Source organism: Sus scrofa, chromosome 5 (genome assembly GCF_000003025.6).
Source record: "Sus scrofa isolate TJ Tabasco breed Duroc chromosome 5, Sscrofa11.1, whole genome shotgun sequence".
NCBI lineage: Eukaryota > Metazoa > Chordata > Mammalia > Artiodactyla > Suidae > Sus > Sus scrofa.
In genome coordinates this window covers 61,942,461-61,969,879 of record NC_010447.5, presented here as the reverse complement: position 1 = coordinate 61,969,879, position 27,419 = coordinate 61,942,461, and the positions used below count along the sequence as shown (strand labels likewise).

The window sequence follows — 27,419 nt, the reverse complement described above, 5'->3', positions numbered from 1 at the left end:
ATTTATTTTTTAAATTTGATTGAAAATTTTAAAAATTAGAAAAAAAAAATTTGGCCATACCTGCAGTACGCTTAAGTTCCTGGGGCCAGGGATCGAAACTGCACCACAGCAGCATCTGGGACCACAGCAGTGACAGTGCCAGATCCCTAACCCACTGAGTCAGGGGGATTGCCTGAAATTTTATTTTTTTCATTTTAGCGGCTGTACCCACAGCTCATGGAAGTTCACTGGCCAGGGACTGATGCTGAGCCACAGCTGTGACCTATGCCACAGCTGTGGCAATGCTGGATCCTTTAACCCACTGAACCAGGCCAGGGATTAAACCCAAACCTTGGCAGCAACCCAAGCCTTTGCAGTCAGGTTCTTAACCCACTGTGCCACAGTGGGAACTCCATGAAAATTCATATTTAAGTCAAGTACTATACAATTGAAATATTTTCATTAACATCACTTCCTTTTCCACTCTTTGGCATAATATATGTAGAATTCCAGTAATAAACATGTAAAATTAGAGGTGGAGCCTGGTTTCACGTTATACATGAATTTAAACTTCAGATACATTAATACCTAAATGTGAAAATTTATATAACAATACTTAGAGAAAATGAAATATTATCATTTTATTTCAAAAAAGAATATCACAAAAATAATTAATACAGGATACAAAAATTGAGAAAATACAGGTCCAGTGTTTAAAGATATTAGAGGGTAGAAGTTTTTGTCCTTTTAATTCACTGTTGAACTATAGGATTTTTTTTTTCCAAATTTATTTTTTATCTTGGCAGACTCTTAGCAAAGTTCAGAAATATCACTTCTTAAGCTTCCATCCTTAGTCCTGATTTAAACTTAGATTGGCCTTGTTATCTCCTTTCTCATCCGTAATTTTTTTTTTTTTTTTTTTTTGGTCTTTTTAGGTCCACACTGGTGGCACATGGAGGTTCCCAGGCTAGGGGTCGAATTGGAGCTGGAGCTACTGGCCTACACCAAAGCCCCCCGAAACAGATCCGAGCCCCGTCTTTGGCCTGCATTGCAGGTCACAGCAACATCAGATCCTTAAACCACTCAGCGAGGCCAGGGATCCAACCTGAGTCCTCATGGATACTCATCAGATTCGTTTCCACTGAGCCACGACGAGAATTCCTCATCCATAATTCTTCATGAATGATCTTCCTCCACATTTTTATTTTATTACATCCTTATGAAATAGGAAGGGTATTCTTGATTTAAGAACAAAGGATTGCGCTCTAAAGTTAAGTGTCATAATGGGAAATACATTTTCTCTCATTTTTGAACTGATTATTTTTTAGCTTTAATGAATGGCTGAAGATATTTTTGCATAATGGTAAAAGGGAGGGTGAGTGCTAGATCATGCATTCCTTAAGTATCATCATTATTGTCTTGAGAATCTTCACAGATTTCTCATTGATAGGAATATGTATAGTCTAGAGGAAAAGAATTACTTAATTATAAAATGGAGCACACTTCTGAGGTTGTCATTTATTGTTTTGATTTTTTTTTTTTTTTTTTTTTACTTTTTAGGTCCACATCTGTGGCATCTGGAAGTTCACAGCCTAGGGGTCAAATCAGAGCTGCAGCTGTTGGCCTGTGCCAGAGCCACAGCAACTATGAATCCGAGCCACATGTGTGACCTACACCACAGCTCATGGCAGCACCAAATTCACTGAGTGAGGCCAGTGATTGAACCCACATCCTCATGGATACTAGTTGGGTTCGTTACCACTGAGCCATAATAGGAAATCCCAGATTTTTTTAAATATCAGAAATAATACCTATTTAAAAAAATTAGTAGGCAGTGTATCTGATATTAATAAAACTAGTCCACTTCTCAGCCAGAATCAGCATAGGATTATGTCTAAAAAGAAATCACTTCTAACTTTAAAAAAATTGCAAAAATAATATTATATACATGGATGTTTTCTAGAATTTTTTTTTTTTTTTTTTTTTTTTTGTCTTTTTGCCTTTTCTAGGCGCTCCCACAGCTCATGGAGGTTCCCAGGCTAGGGATCTAATCGGAGCTGTAGCCACCAGCCTACACCAGAGCCACAAGCAATGCAGGATCCCAGCCGCGTCTGCAACCTACACCACAGCTCACGGCAACACCAGATCCTTAACTCGCTGAGCGAGGCCAGGGATCGAACCCGCCACCTCATTGTTCCTAGTCGGATTCGTTAACCCTAGCCACGATGGGAACTCCTAGAATTTTAATTTTAATTGCATTTCTATTAATCTGAGAGAAGTGATGCCTTTAGAAAGCACAAATTTCTATCCAAGAATAAATTATATTATTTCTTTTGTTAAAGTCATGTTGGTATCTTTCACTACCTTTTTAAATTGTCATTTTGTATCTCATTAATTTACTCTCATTAATTTATATATCTGTTATTCAACACTATCTTTTACATTATTAGAGAGGACTATTTGCTATTCTAACAATTTTATATTTGAGTATAATAAGGCATAGACCATGGATATTTGTCATTAGATTAACCAGCTTAATGAATTATCTTGTGTTGTATAGTTTTCATTTTACTACGTAAAATTTATCTTCTATAAATCCATAATTAATATTTTGTCTTCTTATAATCAGTCATTGCTAATTTTTATTTCCCTCTTTGTGCCACTGGCTAGAATTTTGGAGCAATGTTAAATAATAATGCTGATAAGACAATTTTGGTGATTACAGAATTTATAGGAATCACTATTTTGTTTCATTTTGGCTATAATTTTAAATACAGAATCATTAGTATGTTAAAGAACTATTCTGCTATTTCTAATTCACAGAGTGATTTCTCCTTCTTTTTCCTCTTCCTCCTCTTTCTCCTGCTTCTTAAATCTGGCTTAGATGTTGAAATCTAGCAAATGCTTTTCCTCATCTATTAAGAGATCAGATGTAATCATTCAGAAAGACATGCTTCAGAAATGAATGTGTTATAAATATACAGAAACACATAGAAAAGTATGATTATGCAATACATGTTAGGTCCTTGGTGTCATGAATTGTTTGCTCAAATTTCTGGGAACATGAAATGCCAGTATTTCATATGAAAGTTGCAATCGCACAAGGAAGAATTTTACTAAAAGTAAGGCTAAAAAAAAACATATAGTTTCTAATAAAACCAACTAGAAAAACCACAGTGTTTTGTTTTGTTTTTTTTTTTAAACCCAGATGAGAATATCTGAATTAAAGGATAAATAAAAAAGAGTTTTTACTAATATCTTATAGGTGCACACGGAGCAGCTTGAGGGAAGAGACGAGGTCACTGATCATCTCTACATCCGGTGTTCTACACAGGTGATAACAGTGGGAGTAAGATAGACATTAATGAGTTTAAAAATTGCTGGAGTGGGCAAAGCCTCCTTGCCTGCCCGCTTGCATCTCTCACAAGCGTCCTACCTTAATCATTCTATTTCTTGCCTATCAAAAAAAGTTGCTGGAGTCAATTCAATATTAATCCAGTCAATAAATCAGAGTTACTTTAACTTTTAAAATCTTTTATCTTGGATATTTAGACAGAGTTGATAATGCAATCGTAATTTCTTTAGCTGAACTTTAGAAATATGACATGAAGCACACAGCTAAAAATATGCAGGCATCCTGGCAGGAAACAATGGTGCATAACATCTTCTTAGCAAGACAGGAACCTTTACCACACAGTGTAAATAATAACCTAAATACAGGTAAAAAACATCGCTGACCGTAGGAATGTTGACTCTGCCATTACTTTAGTCTCAACATGCAGTCGAAAGATCTTACTAAAAGAAATTTATCGTCATAAGTAAGAAAAGTAATTGTGGTGAAGAAAAACAATGTTATCTAAAGGAAATGACACCGGCAAAGAAACTTCACATTAAAGGAGCTGTTGGAAATATTTCATGTCTTTGAGCACAGAAAGGATAGAATGATAAAAGTCGATCCCAACTTAGAAAGGAGAATTTGCCTATGTGTAGAAAAGAGGTTCAATCTGTATAGTAAGTTGTACCGTAAGAACTTGTACCACTGTCTATGCTAGTCTGGGTAAACAAAATAAACCACTTTAATTCTCGACGCTTCTAATATTTTAAATTAAAATGGATTAAATAATGTTAATTTTACTTAAAATTTTTCCTATATAATTATAATCAACCGTAAGAGGGTTTTTAATGTTTTGACAAAAAGTCTTAAAGGTCACAATACAATCACCTTTACCTCATTTGATTTTTTTTTCAAGTGAGAATTGCAACGATTTTTAATATTTATTTATTTATTTTTGCTTTTTAGGGCCGCACCTGTGGCATATGAAGATTCCCAGGCTAGGGGTCCAATCAGAGCTACAGCTGCCAGCCTATGCCACAGCTCAGATCCTTAACCCTCATTCAGTGGGTTAAAGATCTGAGCCGCATCTGCACTTACAACACAGCTCACAGAAATGCCAGATCCTTAACCCACTGAGTGAGGCCAGGGATTGAACCTGCAACCTCATGGTTCCTAGTTGGATCATTTCTTCTGCGCCAGGACAGGGCTCCTTCATTTGATTGTGAGACTGTTTTTGCATAGTTTCAGCTTATATGGTTATTTCTATATGCCACGCTATTATAATAAACTAAGAGTGTTTGCATTTACTTGAGATTGAGAATTTGGTACATTTACTTTGTTTTCACAGATGTAATGACTAGAGTTCTTAGATTTTCAAATTATTCCATTTCCATTGAATACTGAATACGTCACTGTTCCAGCACTTGAAATACTTATGTGGGTGCCAAACCTGGAACAAAAAAGTAAATAAAAATGAGTCCTATGCTTTATCTTAAAAAACAGTTACCTCATAAATCCAATTATTACTTCTAAAACTTATTCTTTCCTTGTTAGACTATTTTAGTTAAAAGAGAAGAAAATGGCAGTAATACTGGTGATTTCTTATACTATTGTAAGAATTTGCTGGTGCTTGCAACTGTATAGGACCCCAAACCACCTCTGCCCTGTATCTACTGCCAGTTTCACCCAAGAGGCCATTGAGTAATCTTGGCTTGTCCAGGACACTGCTTATTTAGGCCTGGTATCTTGGTGTAATTATCATTAGTGCCTCTGAAAACTATTCTCCTTTGGACAATAAATCGTATGGTCACCTGCATTATAACTCACTTAAAATACTGTCATAATCTTCCTTCAGTAAAGTATATAAGCTTATATTATCAACCTAACATGAAATAGTAGAAACAAAGAGTTTCCTTGACTCCAAGGAAACACTTTATTTTTTTATTGCATTGGGTAATATCTTTGATCCTGATTTGACTCTATACCTTATACCTCATCTCCATTTCTTAGTGTCTTAGGAAAATGCGGAGCGGTTTTGGGAAATAGGGGCCATAGAGCAAAGCTTCTGAATTTTTGCCTCCTGTGCTCTTACAACCGAGCAGAACCCACCTGGACTCTTATAACTGAACAAGCCTTTCTCCCATATCCTCTGCTTCGGCTCCTCTCTGAAAGTACCTAAATAACAGTATCTGATGCACATTTCCTGAATTGTTTCACATATGTGAAAACCCCTTCACCAGGTGGAAAACGTTAACTACTTAATGACCATGAGCACATAGCCCCCAGGCCTCCTGGAGCCTAAGGACTGATGAGGTTAACCCCTGGCAATAACCTTGTTACCTCACCATTAGCCAATCAGAGAATTGTGCAAAAGGTCACCCTCAGACACCCGCTTCCTCAACCAGCTGTTAAAAGTGCTTTACTAAAGCTATTCAGGGAGTTTGGGTTTAGGGGGTAGGCATGAGCCACCTGGTCTCCTTGCAGGGCCCTGCGATAAACCTTCCTCTGCTCCAAACTCTGATGTTTGGTTTTGTTTGGTCTCACTGTGCATTGGGCACTCGAACTTGCACTAACACTCTCAGTTCCAAGCAACCCCTATATAGAATACATTTTTTACCACAAAGGAATTGACTGAGGTACAGACAAATGCTCCCGAAATTTCTTGAGTTCTCCTTCTATATCTTTGACCATATTATGGAGGATGACTTGTCAGAGAAGCATCTTTGAAATTAGCACACCAGGTATTCCTTTATTATTCACAAGAGGTAAGGGACTGGTTAACTTACAAGTCAACATGGAAATGTTTGAAACATCCTCCACTGTCTGATTTGTGTTGTCGAGAGTGAAATTCAGATCCATCCAGGAAACAGGCGATGGAAGACATCTAAAGAACAGCTATAGACAAAGGAAACATCACTTACTTTGCATGACTGCGTGTCAGTTCAGGTGCAACAGAATCATGTTTTATCATCAAAATTCCACTCAGCAGTCATTTCGGTTTTTCTTGGTTCCCTGCCCCCTTTCCCTGAATGACATTTAAAGACCTTTTTATTCTTCTCAAGTGTCCTAGGTAACACCTTCACTGCACTCTTAACACTTAGCAGACGACAGGCAAAAACAGGAAGTCACCAGATAAGCAAATAGCACCATGCAGACAACCGCGGAGGTTCTAATTTTCTTTTCTGCATTCACTGTGAAATAGCTTCACACTCCGTCAACACTCACCTTTCCAACGTGACCCCCCCACCCCGACTCTTTCCACTTTATCTGCCTCCATCCTACTCTTATTTTTTCCCTCTTTTTCTGGGCCCTTCCCTGAACTAAGACACAGTGTCTTTAAATCTCCCCCTGGCGTCATGTATTTTCTCTCGATATATAAAAAATATCTTGTCTTCCATTAACTGCCAAGGTTCTTAAGAGAAAATCTGGAGTTTTGACTTTAATGGGTTTTCCTCTTTCAGTTTTCAAGAAATCTCTAATTAGCTTCTCTGAGCACAGACTACAGCATGGATGAACCTTGAGGACATTATGCCAAGTGAAATAACCAGTTAAAAACAAAAAACAAAAATGTAACATATAGTTACATTTATATGAGGTACTCCTATTCACAGACTACTCAAATTCACAGAAAGTAGAATAGTATTTGGCAGGGCATGGAGGGAGGGGAAGTAGGGAGTTGTGTTATAGAGTGTGTATATATATGTATATATGGTATTTAGTGTGTATATATATATAGTATATAGTGTGTGTATACATATATATAGTTGTAATATGGAGAATATAGTGTGAGTATAGCGTTTCAGTTTTGCAAGATGAAAAGAGTCCTAGAGATTGGTTGCCCAACAATATGAATGTACTTAACAGTGCTGAACTGTCCATTTTAAAATGGTTAAGAGAGGAAATTTTATCCTGTGTATATTTTACCACCGTTTCCAAAAAATATTATCTGAGAGGACTCCAGCCAGTAAAATCCTGCTAGTGAGAGTCTGTGGAACCCCAAAACTCTGGAACTTCCTTCTTTGAGGAAGAACCAGCTCCAAAGAATTATCTCTGACAAGACGTAAGTAGCAGTCAGATAAGCTCATTTTTGGAAAAGTGACAAATTCACTGGGTAAGGAAGTCAGCAATGGCACGTCTGTTCTTCTTTTCCTCAGGTTTGAGCACCATACTTTTAATTTTTTTGTAATCGTAACATCATAATTTGCAGTTAAACAGTCATTTGCAAAATTCTTAATTTGTTATTTTGACTCACCTTACATTATAAGCTTTTGTAAGATTTACAAGGTCAGGGCTTTTGGACCAGCATTTGGTCCATGTTGCAGACCTTAGTAAACACTAAAGAAATATCTGTTTGAAGAATAATAAAATGTTATCAATATTTAACCCATATTACTTACTTCATTTAAAATACTTTTGTCAAGGTCATCTTTTAATTGTTGCATTAAATAAAATAATTATTTTTAGACATATCTGGGGTTTTGGAGATAGGCAGACTAGGATTTGAGCTTGCCTTCTTCTCATTATTTGTGTGACCTGACGAAATTTATTTATCTTTTGTGAATTTCAGTTTCTGTATCTTAAATTTAGGGATAATGTTTTGAGGTTAAATAAAACATTAGATAGAAAGGTTTTTATCCAGTTTGTGGCTCCTTATAGGCAGATAGTAAATAATTTTTGTCATTACTCATGTATTATTTAACCTCTTTGAGGTGTTTTCACTGGTTGATTGCATTATTCTTGAAACTCTTTTCTTTGTTAGCTCACATGGCACCATGACTTCTTTTTTTCTCTGTTTCTTTAATTATTTATTCTTAAATACTTCTGCTAGTTTTCCTATTTTCCTCCCTCATGTATAGTGGGGATATCTAGTATTCTCTCCTTTGACTTCTTTTTTTCTCAGTCTACCAGTTATTTTGGATTGTGGTTACTCAATCTATGAATTTTACTTTTATTGACCCAAACTCTTCTTTATCAGGCTTAAATTCTCCTTGATGACATGGGTCAATTCTTTATTCATCTTATATACTCAATGAAAAATACATAATAATTACTGATAAATGATTGAGAAGTAATTAATTTTTTAGTGAAATTACAAGTGGATAATTATTTCTGGCTGTGCCCACAGCATGTGGAAGTTCTGGGAACTGGGATTGAACATGTGGCACAGCAGTAACATTTGAGCCACAGCAATGACAATGCCTGATCTTTAGGCTGATGAGCCACCAGGGAACTGCATAAGTGGATAATTTTTTAAAAAGTGATCTGTGATAGTCATCTCCCCCTTAGCTCACGCTGAAATGTATTTCATATCCACTGATTCTCAAAGCCCCATACATTTTGACGTAAAATTTGCATTCAGTATCAGTCCCAAACAGAAAAAACTGACATGAAACTAATCATTTTTTTCTTATGTATAAATTCACAATAGAAAATTTTAAATTACAATCTGCTCCCTTTTCTTCACACCTCATATCTAATTATATGTTATCAGGAAACAATTTTATCTGTATATGTTTTCTTAATTTCTTAATTTTTTTCCCCTGATTCAGATGTTTTTCTCCTTAGGAAAGTAAATTACCATGGTAATATGTTAAAACAATGAAACATTTCTGACATTCTAAGTACTCCCTTTGCCTACAGAAAAAGATCACCTTTAAAATATATATATATATATTGAAAAACCTTGTACTTTGGCCAGGCTTAAAGTGTTTTCAGTATCATAAAATATATACAGTAATGAGTAAGACACTATTTCTACCTTCAAAGAGCTAAAAGTCTAGTGGTACAAAGGATGCATTTATAGCTGTGGACTAAAAACATAATATTGTGGGAATATGAAAGAAAAAGCCACTAATTGAGCTTATTGTGATAGAAGTAATTTTTTCAAAGAAGCAATGTGGTCGAAACTTGAAAACTCAGTTGGAGTAACCAAAAATAACGGAACAATAATTCAAGCAGTAAAAACCATAAAGAGCAAAAATCACAGAGGTGTGAACCACAGTCGGGTTAATGCTGATGACAACATTTTTTTTTTTTTTGATAGGCGCATGTTGTTAAATTAAACAAGAACATGTTGTTAAATTAAGCAAGAAATTAAATGAATAGATTGTTCTGAACAGAAAGGGTTTTAGCATATTACAGTTGGGAGTTTGATGCTTTTTTCTACACTCAAATATTAAGAAAAATAAGAACAGCAAAATAATCATGGGCATTGCAGTAGTTTTATCTGATTTTTTTTTTTTTGGTAGTTTAACTTTATAATACTAGGTAGGGTTTTAATATGTAGAGATAAGACAGAAAACATGATTTTATATGATTGTACCAAGTGGTTTATAGCCAAGAGTATGATTTTTCATTAGTGGACAGCAACTCTAAGGGGCAGAGAATCCCATAATTTCATTTGCATCAGTGGTCTATTAAAATATGCTTCACAATTGGAAACAAATCATTATCCTCTCCTTCCTGGTTCTGCAAAACCCACAAATCAAAGGGAATGAGAAATATATACACTTCTGTAGCTTACTTCACAGACCAGCAACTCTAATCATTATAGATCCTTACTATCTGAACCTGCAAATTCCCCAATGACTCCACCCAGAGGGACAGGGCAAAAGTAAAGGGCATGAAAGCCATTGATTAGGAACAGCCAAGGATAAGGCTATTAGCCAAATTCTCCTTACCAGTACCTTAACAACAAGACATTTCTATGGATGCATCACAAATCATAGCACAGACCTGGGTTCTATTCCAATTTTCACTGTCGTCTGTATTCATCAGGGAGAAATGATTCTTTTCGCAATCACTGTTACTCGTATTGGAAGTCTTTAGTTCGGTGGAAAAGTAGTAACAGCAGTTTCCATGCCATATCCACAGCTTGGAGCAAGAGTAAAATCCTTGGCCTGAAAAACAAATGAGGAAAGTCTGGAAAGATATGATACTGATACACACATGTGCATAATATGTATGCACTGATGTACGGTAAATAAGCACATATACCAGAATATGTAAGCATTTGCATTATGTATCAAAATGATTAACAGAAGTTATATTTCGAAAGAGACAGTTGCTTAAAATAGGAGAGAAGAAGGGAAATGTGATCTGAATGAAATGGGATTTGGATCTGTAGCAATCCAAAGATGGAAGAAAAATCATAGATACAGAGGAAGAAAAATGATGAAAAGATTATTAAAAGCACTCAGAGAAAACTTCAGTATGTTTGGATTGCTGCAACAGGACCTTAGTGACTATTCACTATTTTCTATAGAAACTTTATCACCTCACTATTTCCCACGATATTCCTATGAGAATCCACTTCAAATCTATTTCCACATAGATTTCAGGTTAAAATTCAAATTCTCTCCATTATCTATAGGAAACTAATGACATTCTAATTTCATCTCCTATCCGTCCACTTAGCTTCCTGTCATCCATTCATCCTGAATACCTTGCATTTTTCCTGCAAGTGCCATGCTATCATTCCTTTTATGACAATATGCCTCCAATTCCTGTATTGAATATTGTACCCCTATTCAGTCTGGACTGTTTCCTCCAACTGTATTGTTTCTTCCACTACATATTTATATTTATGAGCATTTATTACACTGAACTGTAATTTTTTGTTGTCTGCTTCTGTTATACCTTAAATTACTCAGGATGGGGGGATTATGCAGATAACTTTTATTCTCAGAGTTCCTCAGTCTGTGTTGGGCTTCAAGGCCACATCAAGGAGATTGAACTCAAAGACTCTGCCCAGGACAAGAATTGCCAGACCTTTATCATCGCCCCACCCATTTCATTGTAAAGCCTCCTCCCCCACATTGAGCAGCCTGGCCTACTCCTTTCTGATCCCTACTAGGATAGGTATGTGGTCCACTCCTCGCATTGCCCCTATAGTGCCCCTATATGCCCCCAACCAACCAGCAAGTGTATCATAAGACCCCTCTTTCCCCAACCCATCAGCAGGTCAGCAGGTGTATAGCAAGATCTCTCATTTCTCCCTGGGTTATAAAAACAGACATGACTATATGCTCAGAATTGGCTCGCCCTAAGTATCAGGAAGTTGTCCCATGGTGCCAGCATCTCTATTCTCAATAAACTCTTCTTTCTTTTCACCCTGATGTGAGTAGGGAAATTCTTCTTTGAACTCACATGCGCAGACCGTGACAGTGTGCAGTGATTTTTTTTTTTTTTTTTTTTTTTTTTTAATGAAAGAAGCTACAGACTGAAGAGAGGAAGAAGGAAAACTAGTGAGATGTATAGAATTTCCAGGAGAGGAAAGGACATAGTTGATTTCTGAAAAAATCGAATGAGCTATCTGGCAAAGCCTAGGTTTCTACTGCAACTGTTGATGCCACACTTTATATCCAGCTTCACTTGCCAGGGAAAGTTCCCTGTTCAGCACTTTTCCCTGGTCTTCCATCCTTAAAATACCAGACAGATGTTTCACCTCTGGAAAGTCTAATGGAAAAATCATCCTCTCTAAATAGCAGTGGAGTCAATCCACACTAGCTTTCACTTCCTTTCTTGAAAATGTACCGAGAAGCCAGAATTATAAGTTACATAGGAGCACCAGCATATGAAAGAGAATTCCCATGATATAAGAAAAAGAAAAATATTGTTAGAGGCTAGTGAATCTCCCAGAAGCTAAAGCTAAAAGGGACAGTAAATACTAAGAAAAGATGATAGTCTGCAAATCTGAACTTGTAAAGAAGAGAAGACATGGAAAGAATAGAGGAAATGGTATGGAGGAAAAAACAAGTTTATAAGGAACAGCACATATCTTTCCTCAATTCAAAGACATAAACTTTAAGATTGACGAGACCCACTAAGTGCACACCAAATAAATAATTAAAAAAACACTCATATCCAAGAATATCCTAAAATTTCAGGTCCCCAGCAGCTAAAGTCAGGTCATTTTTATGGAATGAAAATTACTCTGGGAACAGACTTCTTGTTTGCCAGAGACAATGAAATAACTCTCCCAATATTCACTAAGAAACTAATTTTTAACCTTCAAATTTACACCTAGACAAATCAAAGACTTTCTCAGACATGCAAGAATACAAAACATTTATCTCCCATATAAAGGACTAAACTTCACTACAGCTAAATTCCATTAAAATATGTGTAAAGGTGAGGAAAGAGGGAAGAGGTAAAAAGAAAGGATTCAAGAATTGAGTCTAGCCCAAAAAAGAGGAAAAGAAAGAACGAGAGCGAGAGAGTTTTTGTCTTTGATAAAAACAGCAAAGATATAAAGAAACCAAGTTAAGAAAGACAAAAAGGGTTTGTTTAACAGAAGAATCTGTAAGTGGTTACCATATTTCCATTTTTTTTTTTTAATTTCAGACCTATTTCAAGATTTTTGAATGCAGTGAGAAGATGAGGGAAAATTGGAGAAAACGGCGTGACTGATGAGACTCAATGAAACAGAAAGACCATTCACTCACCGTTTCCCTTCTGCTGTGAGCCTTCCGAGTACTTTGAGGTACTGTTACTCACCTCTTTCAATGTGTTTTCAAACATGTTATTGAAACGATGAGCTCACCTGAGACATTTTTAGGCACGTTCACATCTAATGTTGTGTTTCTCTCCACCTGTTCCGTGAGGACTAGTTGCATGTCAGAAGCTGTTGTGTTGCTGCTGAAGAGTTTGTAGTAATCTGGAATTCGTATTTAACATAGTCAAACTTTTCCAATAAATGATACCACTGTCACAGTAGGTGTTAAAAACTTAATGGAAAACACATATTGAAAGGATAGCTACATAAATGTAGAATACTAACTTTATATACTTTTTTTTATTCTGAAATTTTATCTTTATTTTTTACAGAATAAAATACATATATTTAAACACAATTACATTCACACAGATTATTATATCATGGATCTTAAGAGACAGATTAAGTGACTCCCACTGGAGAAGTGGAATGGAAAATTTGCCGAGATAAATAAGAAATTTATTGTATACTTTATCCCATTTTTATGGCTTTCATCTTTACTACTTAGTTTTATCTATTACATTTCCATTTTTCTTTAAAAATTAGCATTATATTAAAATTGTTATATTATGCAACTAAAATTTATAAAGAAGAAAGCCTTATATACCATTAAATATTTTATATAGCATAATAAAAAGAATAACTTAACTGGTAAGAATAACAAAAATAATACAATAACTTTACATACTTTTTAAGATTGAAATTTGAGAGAAAAATATTTCATGTTAGTCAACAGAGTACTAGTTCTTGTTAAGGAGATGCCCAGAGAAGTTTAAAAATACAAAACAAAAAAGATCCAGGGAGTTCCCGTCGTGGCGCAGTGGTTAACGAATCCGACTAGGAACCGTGAGGTTGCGGGTTCGGTCCCTGCCCTTGCTCAGTAGGTTAACGATCCGGCGTTGCCATGAGCTGTGGTGTAGGTTGCAGCCGCGGCTCGGATCCCGCGTTGCTCTGGCTCTGGCGTAGGCCGGTGGCTACAGCTCCAATGAGACCCCTAGCCTGGGAACCTCCATATGCCACGGGAGCGGCCCAAAGAAATAGCAAAAAGACAAAAAAAAAAAGATCCACATGAAGTAGGGATTTCAAAATAAAAGACAATCAAATTCAGCAGTTTTTAAATATACACACCACACTTCTGAGACTAGGTGACACCAGAACACATTGGTGAGCCTATGTTATATTTTTTAGTTCTTTGGACAGATATAACCATTATTTAAGGATGTAGAATTAGTAAACACCAGCCTCAGAATTTATTATTTATTTATTTATTTATTTATTTGCTTTTTGGGACCGCACTCACGGCATATGGAGGTTCCCAGGCTAGGGGTCCAACGGAGCTGTAGCCGCCAGCCTACACCAGAGCCACAGCCACGCGGGATCCGAGACGCATCTGCCACCTACACCACAGCTCACGGGGCAATGCTGGATCCTTAACCCACTGACTGAGTCAAGCTAGGGATCGAACCCGCAACCTCTTGATTCATTTCTGCTGCACCACAAGGGGAACTCCAGCCTCAGAATGTAAAAGAAAAGTTTCGAAAGACAGGAATCATGTCTCTAAAGAACTTCAGAAGATTCAGAAAACATAACATGTCCGTTTAGTGGACTATTACACAGAAACTGTCATTTCTACAAGACTGATATTAGTTTACTTACCAACCTTTCAACCTAATAGAATCTTTAATTTTTAAGTTTTATGAGGATGAAGTGAGAAACGATCACAAAGAATGGACACTCAAGAGATGTTAATTAATTGTTATTGTCATCCTGTATTTCCTCAGACTCCCTTTGCACCCACTGTTGCAGGAAGGAAGGGAAAAGGAAGAGCATTTCCCAGTAGCTCCCATGCTTTAGAAGAGATGCTTCCCAAATACGGAGTTGTTTGGGAAAAAAACCTTTTATTTATCAATAACATAATTAACGGATATTTAAAGAAACAAAATATCGCAGCAATTGGAAGGTAATCAAGAAACAGAAGAAAACGTGATCAACATAGCAAAGGAAAGACAATGGGATATTAAACCATAACGTGTAAAATAAAATGAGAGATGTATGATCAAATATTCCCCTCTAGTCACTTACGAACGCACAGGACTGAACACATATGTTGAGTTCTATGACCCTGGAAATTGAGACAAAACGGAACTATAAAATATGGTTGGGGTAAAGATGAAATAAGTTAATGCATGTGAAGAGCTTGAGAAAACATTAGTTCTCCAAAAAGTAAGTAAATTAATGTTATGAGAGTGTTTATATATTAATATACCTACTCTATGATACGGAAGATATTAATGTATATCTCTATATTTTCATAGCTCTTGCCTCCTATTGGCAGATACGAATTGCTTTTAGTTTCTTGTCCTTTTCTATATTCTGGAGTTTTGACAATATACAAGATCTTTATTGTAAATATATTTTAAAGTACCCTTTCTTCTTAACTGTGGAACAAACTACTGAAAAGAATAGATTGAGAGGTACCTTTTTTTGTAAAGATACTTCAGCTTTAAGAGTCAGAAGCCTACTAGTTTCTGCTTGTTTATTCATTTGTTTGTTCATTCACTCATTCATGTATTCATTTAATACATTCATTCAGCCAAAAAATACAAAGAATGAGTAATCCAGAGTCTGTGCCCTTTAAGAAGCTTGCCATATATTGGAGGAAAGCTGGCCCACAAAATACTATACTAAGGTCCAGAACAACAATTATGGATGTTCTAGAAGCAAATAATATATTATTTGGGAGAAATTATTTTTCAAATGACAGCACCATGAAACCAGGTTATATTCGGCTGAAATTGTGATTCTTAGAATAAAATAAATGGTCTATTAATCAAAAATTAGAGTAAGAAAATCAAGTAATGATAAAAGTGGAATCTAAAATATGGCATAAATGAACCTATCTACAAAACAGAAACAGACTGAAAGACAGAGAGAACAGACTTGTGTTCGCCAAGGGGGAGAGGAGAAGGAGTGGGGTGCACTGAGAGTTTGGGGTCCGTAGATGCAGAGTATTACAAGGAGAAACAACAAAGTCCTACAGTACAGGGAGATATATACAATATCCTGGGATAGACCATGATGGAAAAGAATACACACACACACACACACACATATATAAAAGTGTGTGTATATATATGTATAACTGAGTCAGTGTGCTGTACAAAAATTGGCACAATATTGTAAATCAACTATTCCTTTAATAAAAATTAAAAATCAAGCAAATGATAATGGCATCTTGCTTGTTTTAAATTAGAATCAGTTGGGCAAGGAGAAAATGTCATGAATATGAAGAATTTGTTTCAAATAAATGAAGTCATCATGAAAACTCTCAGGGTATAAATTAGTTCTACTTCTGCATTGACTTTACAATGTTTAGAACCATAGGCTTTACCGTTACCATCTTTAGCATTGGATACTCTGAAGGAAACTGATATTAAAATAGCCTTAAAAGATTGGCTAAGGTGATATGGTTGTACAGAAATGAAATCTGTTTTCCTATTTATTTTGAAATTTTACCTGTATATGTCTCAGGACTTGGATTTATTTGTGATACACCTGATTAAAGCAAGAGATGGCCACAGAGAAAAGTGGAAACTTACTCATTAGGACTAGGGTTCCCAGTCCAGCCAGCATCACCAGTTTCAGCGAGAGTGAGATGAAAGCAATAGTGCACCACACCTTTGATGGAACACTATGACCTACAAGGAAGCAGGAATTCAGGAGAATGATGTGAAACCACGCATTTTAAGCTGATTCCTCTTTCCTTAACCCCCTCCATCCCCTGCTCCTCTGAGCACAGTCCTGGACCTCTATTTTATTTTTAATTAATGAAATTGCTTATAGGCATTCTCTTGTGGTGCAGCGGTTTGAGGATCCTGTGCTGTCACTGCTGTGGTGAAAGTCTGCCGTGGTGAGGGTTTGATCCCTGGCCTGGGAATTTCATATGCTGCAGGTATAGCCAAAAAAAAAAAAAAAAATTGCCTTGCAAAGTCAAGGAGATCTTATTCATATTCAGCCAGCGTGAATACATCTGTACATTCACATCTAACAATAAAAATACAATTTCGTGTAAGTGTAATCATGTGAAATTTTCTAGATATTTTTATGAACATTCTCTTATTATATTTTAGCAGTCCTTTCCCCCTCTACCTTTTTTTTTCTTTCTTTTTTTTTTTTTTTTTTTTGGTCTTTTTGTCTTTTCTAGGGCTGCTCCCACGGCATATGGAGGTTCCCAGAATAGGGGTCTAATCGGAGCTGTAGCTGCTGGCCTCCGCCAGAGCCAGAGCAACGCAGGATCCAAGCCGCGTCTGCAACCTACACCACAGCTCACAGCAATGCCAGATCCTTAACCCACCGAGCAAGGCCGGGGATCGAACCCCGCAACCTCATGGTTCCTAGTCAGATTCCTTAACCACTGAGCCAGGACGGGAACTCCCCCCTCTACCTTCTTAATCTGGTTCTCGTTGGTCTACATTCCCATCTCCAGGTAACTAGTGTTAACCACCTGCGGGATCGTCTTCCTTACTTTTTCCATGCTAGTTTTGAAATATACTATTTAATACAATTTCCAATCCAATCCAGGATGATTGATGTTCTCAAATGTTCTCTTTAATATGTTGAAAGAAAATCCACTCTCCAATCTGGACTTTTATAACATCTTTATTCCCTCACCTCTTCTCTTCCTAACCCTATTATCCTGTGAGAGTTTGAAAACAATGTATTATAAGACTTTCTCTTGGAATGTATCTATTTCATTGAAAAAAATATTTAGCACTTTTATCATTATAATTTTTATATTCATTACACTATCAGTTATTATTTTTCATGCTTCTAAATTTCTCCTTAAGGTCTAATTAATTAATTGTGTGTCTGGAAATTTTCTTGAGGATTTTTCTCAGATGATAATTTTTAAATTTTGCTCTTTCAACTCATCCTCTGGAGTTGTTACAGTGAAAGTCATGTTGTTTGAAAAGAAAAAAAATTAATGCCATAATTTAATATCTTATATTATCTTAAAATATTGGTTGTTTAGTTTTATTATCTTTCTCTTTCAAGAATTCTATTTTACCAGGAACCGCTTGTTTGGGGTCTCTGGTTTTTTTTAATTCCTCCTCTGGCCTCCAGGTCCCCTAAAATTAGTAGCATTTTTTCTTGTTTTCCCTAAGTTTTATTGACTCTTGGGTTTGGCATCAAGCTTTCGAGTACTTTGAGAAGCATCAAATCATTGTGTATAAATGGAAAGCACAGTTGTTTCCTTCACTCAGTGTCAGTGGCATGCCAGATGACAAGCTGTTAATTCTATGCCCCATAAAAGAAGAAATCTGGTCCAGTGTCTTCTCAGATGCAGTCCAGGGCTCTCTATGACTTAGGAGAGCAGAGCACCTTTTCTGCAGGCCTGTTCAGTTTGCATACTAATCCTCTGAGGCCAGAAATATAAGCAAGTTCTCCGAGGACCACCCAAGAAATTTGGTACCATCTTTTTTCTATGGAGTCTAATAATCTCAAGAGACTAGGTCCTTTCTAGGCACCAGAGAGACCTGAATCTTCTCCTTAGCGTTTTTAAGGTGAATTTTTTTTTTTTTTTTTTTTTTTTTTTTTTGGCCTTTTAAGACCACACCTGCGGCATATGGAAGTTCCCAGGTTAGGGGTTGAATTGTAGCTGTAGCTGCCAGCCTACACCACAGCCACAGTAATGTCAGATCCAAGCCAAGTCTGCGACCTACACCACAGCTCATGGCCACGCCAGATTCTTAACCCGCTGAGCAAGGTCAGGGATTGAACCTGCGTCCTCATGGATCTAGTCAGATTTGTTACTGCTGAGCCATGATGAGAACTCCTTTAAGCTGAATCTTAACTAGCACAGGGATACACAAATCCAGCACCTCTTCTCTTCACCGGAACCTCAGAAGAGTTTGATACCACAGTGTTAAATTTGAGACCTTAATGCCCTGCCTCGTTGCTAGCCCCACAGTTGCTCCTCTCACAATTGTGAGAAATGGGAAGGAAAGGGAGAAAAAATACATCTGGAATGATTGAAATGTTGATTAAAAATCAGTCTGGAATTAATAGGTAGATTTCATCCTTTTACCTTGGTTTTCTCTAAAAATTCTAATAAGATAGGGGAGTTCCCATCATGGCTCAGTAGTTAACGAATCTAACTAGGAACCATGAGGTTTCGGGTTCGATCCCTAGCCTCGATCAGTGGGTGAAGGATCTGGTGTTGCCGTGAGCTGTGGTGTAGGTTGCAGACACAGCTTGGATCTGGCATTGCTGTGGCTCTGGTGTAGCCCAGGCTACAGCTCCAATTAGACCCCTAGCCTGGGAACCTCCATATGCCATGGGTGCGGCCCTCAAAAGACTAAATAAATAAACAAATAAAAATTCTAATAAAATATAGAAAGTAGGTGAAAGGAGGTATAGATGCACAATAATAAAGAGAAAGGAAACCACAGTACTGGCATTTTGGAAGGTAAATAGCAAACACAAAATCTCTGAGTAACTTTGTGGGCCCTTAGAAACTGAATCAAAGTCAGCAATGTGGAAACAAAAGAAGCAAGCTGATTCTCACTGAAGAACCTCCAAAGCTCCATGAATTGGTGAAACCTGGCACTTTATCTTTCCAACAGGAGGTATAAGTGAGCCTGAAAACTGAAAAAGTGCTAAAAAGTTGACATAAGATACAGATACTCCCCTCATACTGTATTTTTCTCTCCATTCATGTAACTGAGTTACCTTCAGTATATTGGAGGATTCATCTCCAGAGCAATTAACTAGCCCAAGAGGGGAAAAATAAACCTATCAATATTGAAAACTGGATTTCTTAGTGACTGGCCCCATCTGTGAAGGCTACCATTTAGCAGGCACATCCCATATCCACAAAGTCTTACTACATCAATTTAGTATCACACACTTAAAAGACTACAGACAATCAAGGATCGCCAGATATTTAAAGAAAGCTGCCAACATTAAAGACTGAGGAAAGAGAAACCATAGACAAAAGAAATTTAGAAGAAAAAGAAATACAATAGGAAGACTTCAAAAATTCTGTAAATAAACTAGAACTCTCTTAGATGGCTGATGGAATTATAAACATGGACAATGGTTTGGGTCATTTTCTTATAAAATTAAACATATACCAACCATCCAATCCAGAGTTCTGCTCCTAAGTATTTATTTGATAAAATTTCTAAAAATATGTCTACACAATGACTTATACATCATAGCAGCTTTATATATACTTGCCCCAAATAGGAAGCAACTGACATGCTGATCTACAGATAAAAGGATCAATGTATTATGGCATATCCACACAATGGAATACTACTCAGCCATGAAAAATAATTCACTGCTGATACACAAAACATGGATAAATCTCAAAAATATTAGCTTAGTGAAAGAAGCCAGTCATAGTAGAACATATATATCCATTATATATCAAACTCTAGATAAGACAGAGTAGTCCAGAATGATGGAAAGTAAATCAGCAATAGCTTAAGGTTGGTGATGAGAGTGATGAGGGTAAGTTGGAAGACACAAGATGTCTTTTTGGGGTGACATAAATATTATCTATTTTAATTTTGGTGACTATATGCATATACTTTTAAGAACAGTGAACACTTAAAGTGGGCCTATTATTTTGTATTTAAATTTTACTTCAATAACATTGACTTAAAAGTACAATTTTCTGTCTTTTTTTTTTTTTTTTTTTTTTTTTTTAGGGTCACACCCACAGCATGTGGAAGTTCCTGCATGAGGGGTTGAATCAGAATTGTAGCCCCTGGCCTACGCCACAGTCACAGCAACATGGGATCCAAGCCATGTCTGCGACCTATACCACAGCTCACAACAAAGCTGGATCCCAACCCACTGAGAGAGGCCAAGGATTGAACCTGTGCCCTCTTGAATACTAGTCAGGTTCATTAACTGCTGAGCCACAATGGGAACTCCTAAAAGTATAATTTTTAAAACCATCAGAGAAGTTATGATTTTGCAGCCACCAGTAAGAATAGAATACCATAAAAGAAGCCTTTAGAAAACATCAGAAGTTCACTGAAAATAAAATAATGCCAGGGACACATTTTTAATAGGAAAAGATACTTTAAGAAAATCTTCCATGAAATAGATCAAAAGATAAAATGATGAAAAATGGGAGTGAATAAGTCAGTGAGGTTTAATATAAAAAATTGAGAAGATTCAGAAAAGGATATGAAAATGCTAGGGGCAGATGGAGAAAATAATCAAAAATCTGATTTTCCATAACTGAAGGACATGAGTTTATCATCTTTGGCTTATCCTCCTTACTTCTTTTCTCAAAAATTTTTTCTTTCATTTTTAACAACAGTCTTTATTTTTTATTTATTTTATTTTATTTTTGCCTTCTTGCCTTTTCTAGGGCCGCACCCGCGGCATATGGAGGTTCCCAGGCTAGGGGCCTAATTGGAGCTGTGGCCACCGGCCTACGCCAGAGCCACAGCAACGTAGGATCTGAGCCGTGTCTGCAACCTACACCACAGCTCACAGCAGCACCAGATCCTTAACCCACTGAGCAAGGGCAGGGATGGAACCCCGCAATCTCATGGTTCCTAGTCGGATTCGTTAACCACTGAGCCACGATGGGAATTCCATCTTTATTTTTCATACCCCAGCACCTCCCACAATGTCCTCTGTTGGTGTCTCTGTTTATTCAAATAGGTCTTACCTCTCATAGCTCTGCTCTCAGCGACCTTAGCTGTGGCCTCAACACTCCCTGTTCCAGTTTCAGCTTTATCTTCCAGCTCCAACTCTGGCCTGTCATGATTATCTTTTCAGGAAAAAAAAAGCAGAAGTTCTTTTTTTAAAAAAAAATCACTCTTGGGGAGTTCCCGTTGTGGCGTAGTAGAAACGAATCCGACTAGGAACCACAAGGTTGAGGGTTCGATCCCTGGCCTCGCTCCAAGGGTTAAGGATCCGGCATTGCTGTGAGCTGTGGTGTAGGTCACAGACGCGGCTCGGATCTGGCGTTGCTGTGGCTCTGGTCTAGGCCGGTGGCCACAGCTCCAATTAGACCCCTAGCCTGGGAACCTCTATATGCCACAGGTGCAGCCTTAAAAGGATAAAAGACCAAAAAAAAAAAAAAAAAATCACTCTTTTCTCTAGCCTTCTTTGTACTTCCTAACTATCCAGATATTCCCAGTGTTTCTGGCTTGATTTTGATTCTGACGATAGACTTTTAAAACAGAGAGACACTTTGTGATCTTTCATAAAATGGACATCCCATCAGTTCATCCAGATGTATATAGAAAGGGATAAAAATGTTACATCAGGAAACAAATATTAGGAAATACATGGCCGAACATAAATCACCTCTCCAATTTCATAAATACCGTATATCTGTGGCCTATGATGTTGGCTGGTTGGTGAGGATGTAATACTTCTCCTAAATTCATACAGTGCCTTCGTCAAACATCATAGAGACAGAGAAGATGGCTCTCTTTGAGGTAACTAGTCCCTAAAACGTTATCTGCTAATCCAAAGCCTAAAATTCTCTAATCAGAGATATGTACATATCAAGTGCTTTTACTTCATTATTTGAATGTAATATACTTTGGGATAAATTTATTTAAAAATGTACAGATATATGATATAATTTATAATTTTACACAATGATCAAAAGGATTTCAATTTTAAAAATACAAAAATAATGGAAATAACAATTATAAATAATAAAAAACATCCAAGGGAATGCTTAAGAAACCGTGTATCTACAGCAATAAAGAAATTTCAGTGAATAGGACTTTGATGTTGCTAAAAATGATCTTCCTACTGCTTCATTGTTACTAGCTTTCTAGGAATTGAATTGCTGGATTAAACAGACAGAAATTATATTATGGTGAGATAAGGAGCCTTCAGTCTCATTTCTTCTCAGTAAGAAATATTTCCTACACCATCACTGACTGAGGCTCCATAGTCCCATGGATCTCATTGCATATGTCTATTTTATATCTTTTATCAGTTACATAAAAATACTGGACAGTTACTTTCATGTTATTTTCCTTCCCCTCATAGCTCGTGTGTAATATCATCCTAAGATATCTAAAAAATACAAGAAGTGCTATTTTGGTGACATTGGATGTCTGGATTTTCAGAGGCTTAGACCAACAGTCTTTTTCCACACAAACTAAATAAAATAGACAAAGCTATTTTAGTTATTGGCATAGTTATTGCATTACAAACTAGCCCTCCAAAATTTAAATGTCAGAGGAGACCAACAGCCTTGAGCTGAAGACACAATCACTCACCAGTTGAGTTGAATCATCTCTTCTCTGGTCTGTCTGAGTCGCATAGAGGATCTTACCTGTTCTCTTGAGACTGTGGCTGTCCTGAGGTTCGTTTGTCTTAGAATGGTTTGGAAATTTGAGAGTAGCATAAGTCACTTCTTCAGCCATTACTGAACAAATAAAGCACAATTCAAGCACCCTGATCTTCACAGAAGGTGCTCTTGTGAGGTGACCGATTTCTGCAGAGACCGAGTTGAGTATCTACCTTGGAAAAGACCAAGCAAAGAAAGTAGTATCAGAAAAGAGAACTGTTCCACTGAGGTGAGAAGGTCAGAACTGCACTCTTCTCACCTCTGTACGTCTCTCTTATATCTCCTTTCCTAACTTCCTCTAATCAAACAGCAGGTTGAAGGAATGACCAAGAGAAAAACATTGTGTTTTAAATATAAACAATCCTTTTCTTTCAACCTGTAGGAAAACCATACGGATCTCCAGAATTGAGACTACCCCATGAAAAGCCATAGAAAAAGGTACTTATTTCTGTTCTATAATCAGCTGTCAATCAGTATGTACCTGTGAGAACTGTGTTATAATTGCACGTGGTGACTCCCAGAAAACCACAGGTGAGTTAATTCTCACCAAAACATTTTCCCTTCCATGTGTGTGCGTGTGTGTGTTAAAGAGTTCTGAGAACTTAAAAGCGGAATATTAATGGAGAAATGCAAAGTCAAGAAAAGGAGGGCTGCTGTGAGTGACACTAAATAGAAATTGTTCCCCTCTCCTGCTCCAGCTCAGCCAAACACAGCAGCCACTGGAAAAGTGGCAGTGCTGTCTTTAAAGTGTACCCATCAAGTTAAGATTTGACTTTCTTTCTTTTTTTTTTTTTTTTTTTTTTTTTTTTTTGTCTTTTTAGAGCTGCACTCGAAGCATATGGAAGTTCCCAGGCAAGGGGTTGAAGTGGAGCTGTAGGCTACATCACAACCATAGCAACACCACATCTGAGCCGAGTCTGCGACCTACACCACAGCGCACAGCAACACCCAATCCTTAACCCACTGAGTGAGACCAGAGATCAAACCTGTGTCCTCATGGATGCTGGTCAGATTCGTTTACACTGACTTTTTACTTGAATTCTGAGAGGAAGGCGGGGTATAAATATCTACCAACCTATTTTACATATTTATTTATTTATTTGTTACAGAATTATATGCCAGCTTTTTATTTATTTATTTATTTTGTCTTTTTTAGGACTGCACCCGAGGCATACGGAGGTTCCCAGGCTAGGGGTCGAGTCAGAGCTGTAGCTGCTGGCCTGCACCACAACCACAGCAACTCCAGATCTTAGCCGCATCTGTGACCTACACCACAGCTCACGGCAGCGCCAGGTACTTAACCCACTGTGTGAGGCCAGAGATCAAACCTGCATCCTCATAGATGCTAGTCAATTTGTTTCCACTGAGCCATGACGGGAACTCCAACTATCAACCTATTTTAAAGATTGGAAAGTTGAAACCCAGGGCAATCCAGTGCCTTGTTCACAGCGCAGCATGAGATTGGTCAGTGGAGAGCGTCCTCGCTGCCTACTGAGTATTTAGCATAATGACAATCAACTCATAGATGTTCAACCACTATCTTCGAATGGATAAATTATTCATTTATTCAGATTAAACCCAAGTTAATTACGGTTGTCTTCCAAAGAAGAATATTTTTGTAAATTATTTCCTTATTCTACAATAAGGAAAAGCAATGATAAATATTGATAGTGATAATACTTTTATTGACTTTTCAAGACAGATCAATGAAAAGCAATGATAAATATTGATAGCGATAATACTTTTATTGACTTTTCAAGACAGATCGGGCCTCGTGCAATAGGCTGACAGAACCACCTTCCATAGAATTAAAAAAGAAAAAATAAATACAAGGAATTAATTTAGGAAAGTTGATACAAGGAAAAAAGACATCACCTTATACCACAGAGTCTGAGGTGTTAGTTTAAAACAGAACAGGCAAGACGCCGTAAGAAATACTCATAACTTGTTGCAATCAGATAAGAGTATAGCGAACTTTTCCTTCTCCCTCAACAGTGGGGAGAAGCTGTACTCTGACCGAGGGTTGAGGGCAGAAGCAGAGATGGGGCAGAAAATACTTGCGAAACATGAGCTTTAGTGCTTTTTTTTTTTTCAGTATTAAGTAAATTAGGGAAATCTCTAGGCCTGACTCAGATTATTTACTAAAAACTAAATGGGTTGATTGAAAGTTTTTTGTTTTTGTTTTTTTTGTCTTTTTGCTATTTCTTGGGCCGCTCCTGCGGCATATGGAGGTTCCCAGGCTAGGGGTCCAATTGGAGCTGTAGCCACCAGCCTACACCAGAGCCACAGCAACACGGGATCCGAGCCGCGTCTGCAACCTACACCACAGCTCACGGCAACACCGGATCGTTAACCCACTGAGCAAGGGCAGGGACTGAACCCGCAACCTCTTGGTTCCTAGTCGGATTCGTTAACCACTGCGCAACGACGGGAACTCCTGATTGAAAGTTTTTAACCTATTTTTCTAGATGTATATGGTTCTCTAATTCTACTTCTCCTTCTAAGAGTGCATCTGTCTAACGCTTCTTTGAAGTCTACTAATCTCACAGTTTGGGCTAGACACAAAGATAGACAAAAGCCTATATACTTGCCTGTTAATCATTATTTATAGGAGTGAGAAATGATAAAAGAGTTAAATATTAAACAAAAGGAAAAATTGAAATTCTAGGGAGTTCCCGTTGTAGTCCACCATGTGAATGTGGACTAGTATCCATGAGGATACAGGTTCGATCCCTGGCCTCACTTAGTGAGTCGGGGAATCCTGCATTGCTGTGAGCTGTGGTGTAGGTCACAGATGCGGCTCGGATACCAAGTTGCTGTGGCTGTGGTGTAGACCAGCAGCTGTAGCTCTAATTCAATGCCTCGCCTGGGAATTTCCATATGACCCAAGTGTGACCCTAAAAAGAAAAAAAAAAAAAAGAAATTCTAGAATTCTAGACTATGCAGATAGTGAAATCAGCAGCCAAGTTGATGTTTTCCACCTCGCTTCTTAACAGAAAATGTGTTAAGGTGTACAATGTCTGGGGTAAAATAAAACACTATAAAGGTAGACGTTAAGGAATATTTTGTGTCTTGGGAAACAATATAAACACACACACACGAAAACCACGTTCTGGTATAAACCTTAATGAAAAGGGAAAGACTTTTAGTCTTTGTAGACTCTTACCCTGCAGCCCAGAATTTTCACTGACTTGCATTTATGCTGGAGCAACAGGTGTTTCTGCTGTCTTCCTAAATGTACATCCTTCAGGATACTCCCAGAGGAAAACTCATTCAATATTCTAAACGACTTTCTGAGAAGCTGAGTAGTATTATACCTCCTAAATCTTCAAAGGACCTGCTTTCTATTCACAGATATAGATGTTCATCCCATCCTAGTCCAATCACGACAAACTTTGTCTCCATAGATATAAATGCGGTGTATTTTATTTCATAGGTAGATTCTGCCTGTTCAACTTGGAAAAAGAAAATAAATATTTTCACTTGGGGGTTTGGAAACATTTGCATCTTCATCCATCTCCTCACTGCTTTACACAACAGCTTGAGTACCTGCTCTATGCAATGCATTATTCTAGAGCAAATGGTAGAAACTTTTTTTTTTCCTCAAGGTAATTTACATTCTATACTTCATATATTTATTTATAAATATATAGTTTTATATTCTATTTTATACACTTATTCATGGATAAGCAATATGGTATAAGGTGGTGATAAGTCCTATGGATAGAAATAAAGCAGGGCAGAAGAAAGAGTGACAGAAAAAGAGAGGAGGCTGATATCAAATAGGGTACGTACGTATGGGCGGTCTCTCTGTGGAGTAGTCATTTGGAACCACTAGAGAATAGCAATGACAAGATTATTATTCTACAAAAAACATGCTTATGTAATACTGTACTATCTCTTTTTATTGAAATTAAAGAGCCAGAAGTTACTCACTCTTCAGTTTCAAAGATTTCAGTTCCTTTTAAATTTCCTCTTTCTTTTCAATTTCATCATAATATGTTCCTCATTTACAAGTTTTGACCTCAAATTAATCCCTTGCTACATTTAACCCAGGTAGGAAATATGTCAAACATTTTGTTCTCATCAGAATAAAATAAGAATTAATTCGTGTTCTCACCTTTGGATCCACTGATCCAGTCCCAGGAACTTAGTACACGTTGACTTTTAGGTGTGTTTCACTACCAAGGATTCTTTATTGTGAAAGCCTGAATCAGAACCCCTTCACCACTGGTTATATCCAAATTGACCTATTTGCAAAC

At 37.2% G+C, this 27,419-nt stretch overlaps 1 protein-coding gene across 3 annotated transcripts; it reads right to left on the bottom strand.

Annotated features, from left to right (window-relative positions):
• Positions 606–27,419, bottom strand: LOC100520308 (C-type lectin domain family 12 member B). Of its 3 annotated transcripts, XM_021092365.1 has the most exons (8): positions 26,953–27,419; positions 23,143–23,330; positions 21,508–21,609; positions 16,409–16,507; positions 12,858–12,971; positions 10,049–10,212; positions 6,100–6,208; positions 3,497–4,763 (listed from the first exon to the last, which is right to left on the bottom strand). In XM_021092365.1, exons 2-8 carry the CDS (start codon positions 23,231–23,233, stop codon positions 4,747–4,749), a joined length of 696 nt encoding a protein of 231 aa, XP_020948024.1. In that variant the 5' UTR covers positions 23,234–23,330; positions 26,953–27,419; the 3' UTR covers positions 3,497–4,746. The 3 variants fall into 3 exon arrangements, with proteins under 3 accessions (XP_020948023.1, XP_020948024.1, XP_020948025.1); XM_021092364.1 differs by lacking the exon at positions 26,953–27,419 and having other exon boundaries at positions 606–4,763; positions 23,143–23,505; XM_021092366.1 differs by lacking the exons at positions 16,409–16,507; positions 26,953–27,419 and having other exon boundaries at positions 23,143–23,514.

Excerpts from the sequence above, each read along its gene's own strand:
- LOC100520308 (XM_021092365.1), bottom strand. The coding sequence starts at position 23,233 with ATGGCTGAAGAAGTGACTTATGCTACTCTCAAATTTCCAAACCATTCT. Across the intron at positions 21,610-23,142 it reads CCACAGTCTCAAGAGAACAG|ATAATCATGACAGGCCAGAG; the intron begins GTAAGATCCTCT and ends TTTCCTGAAAAG. Across the intron at positions 12,972-16,408 it reads GGGAACCCTAGTCCTAATGA|ATTACTACAAACTCTTCAGC; the intron begins GTAAGTTTCCAC and ends TACGAATTCCAG.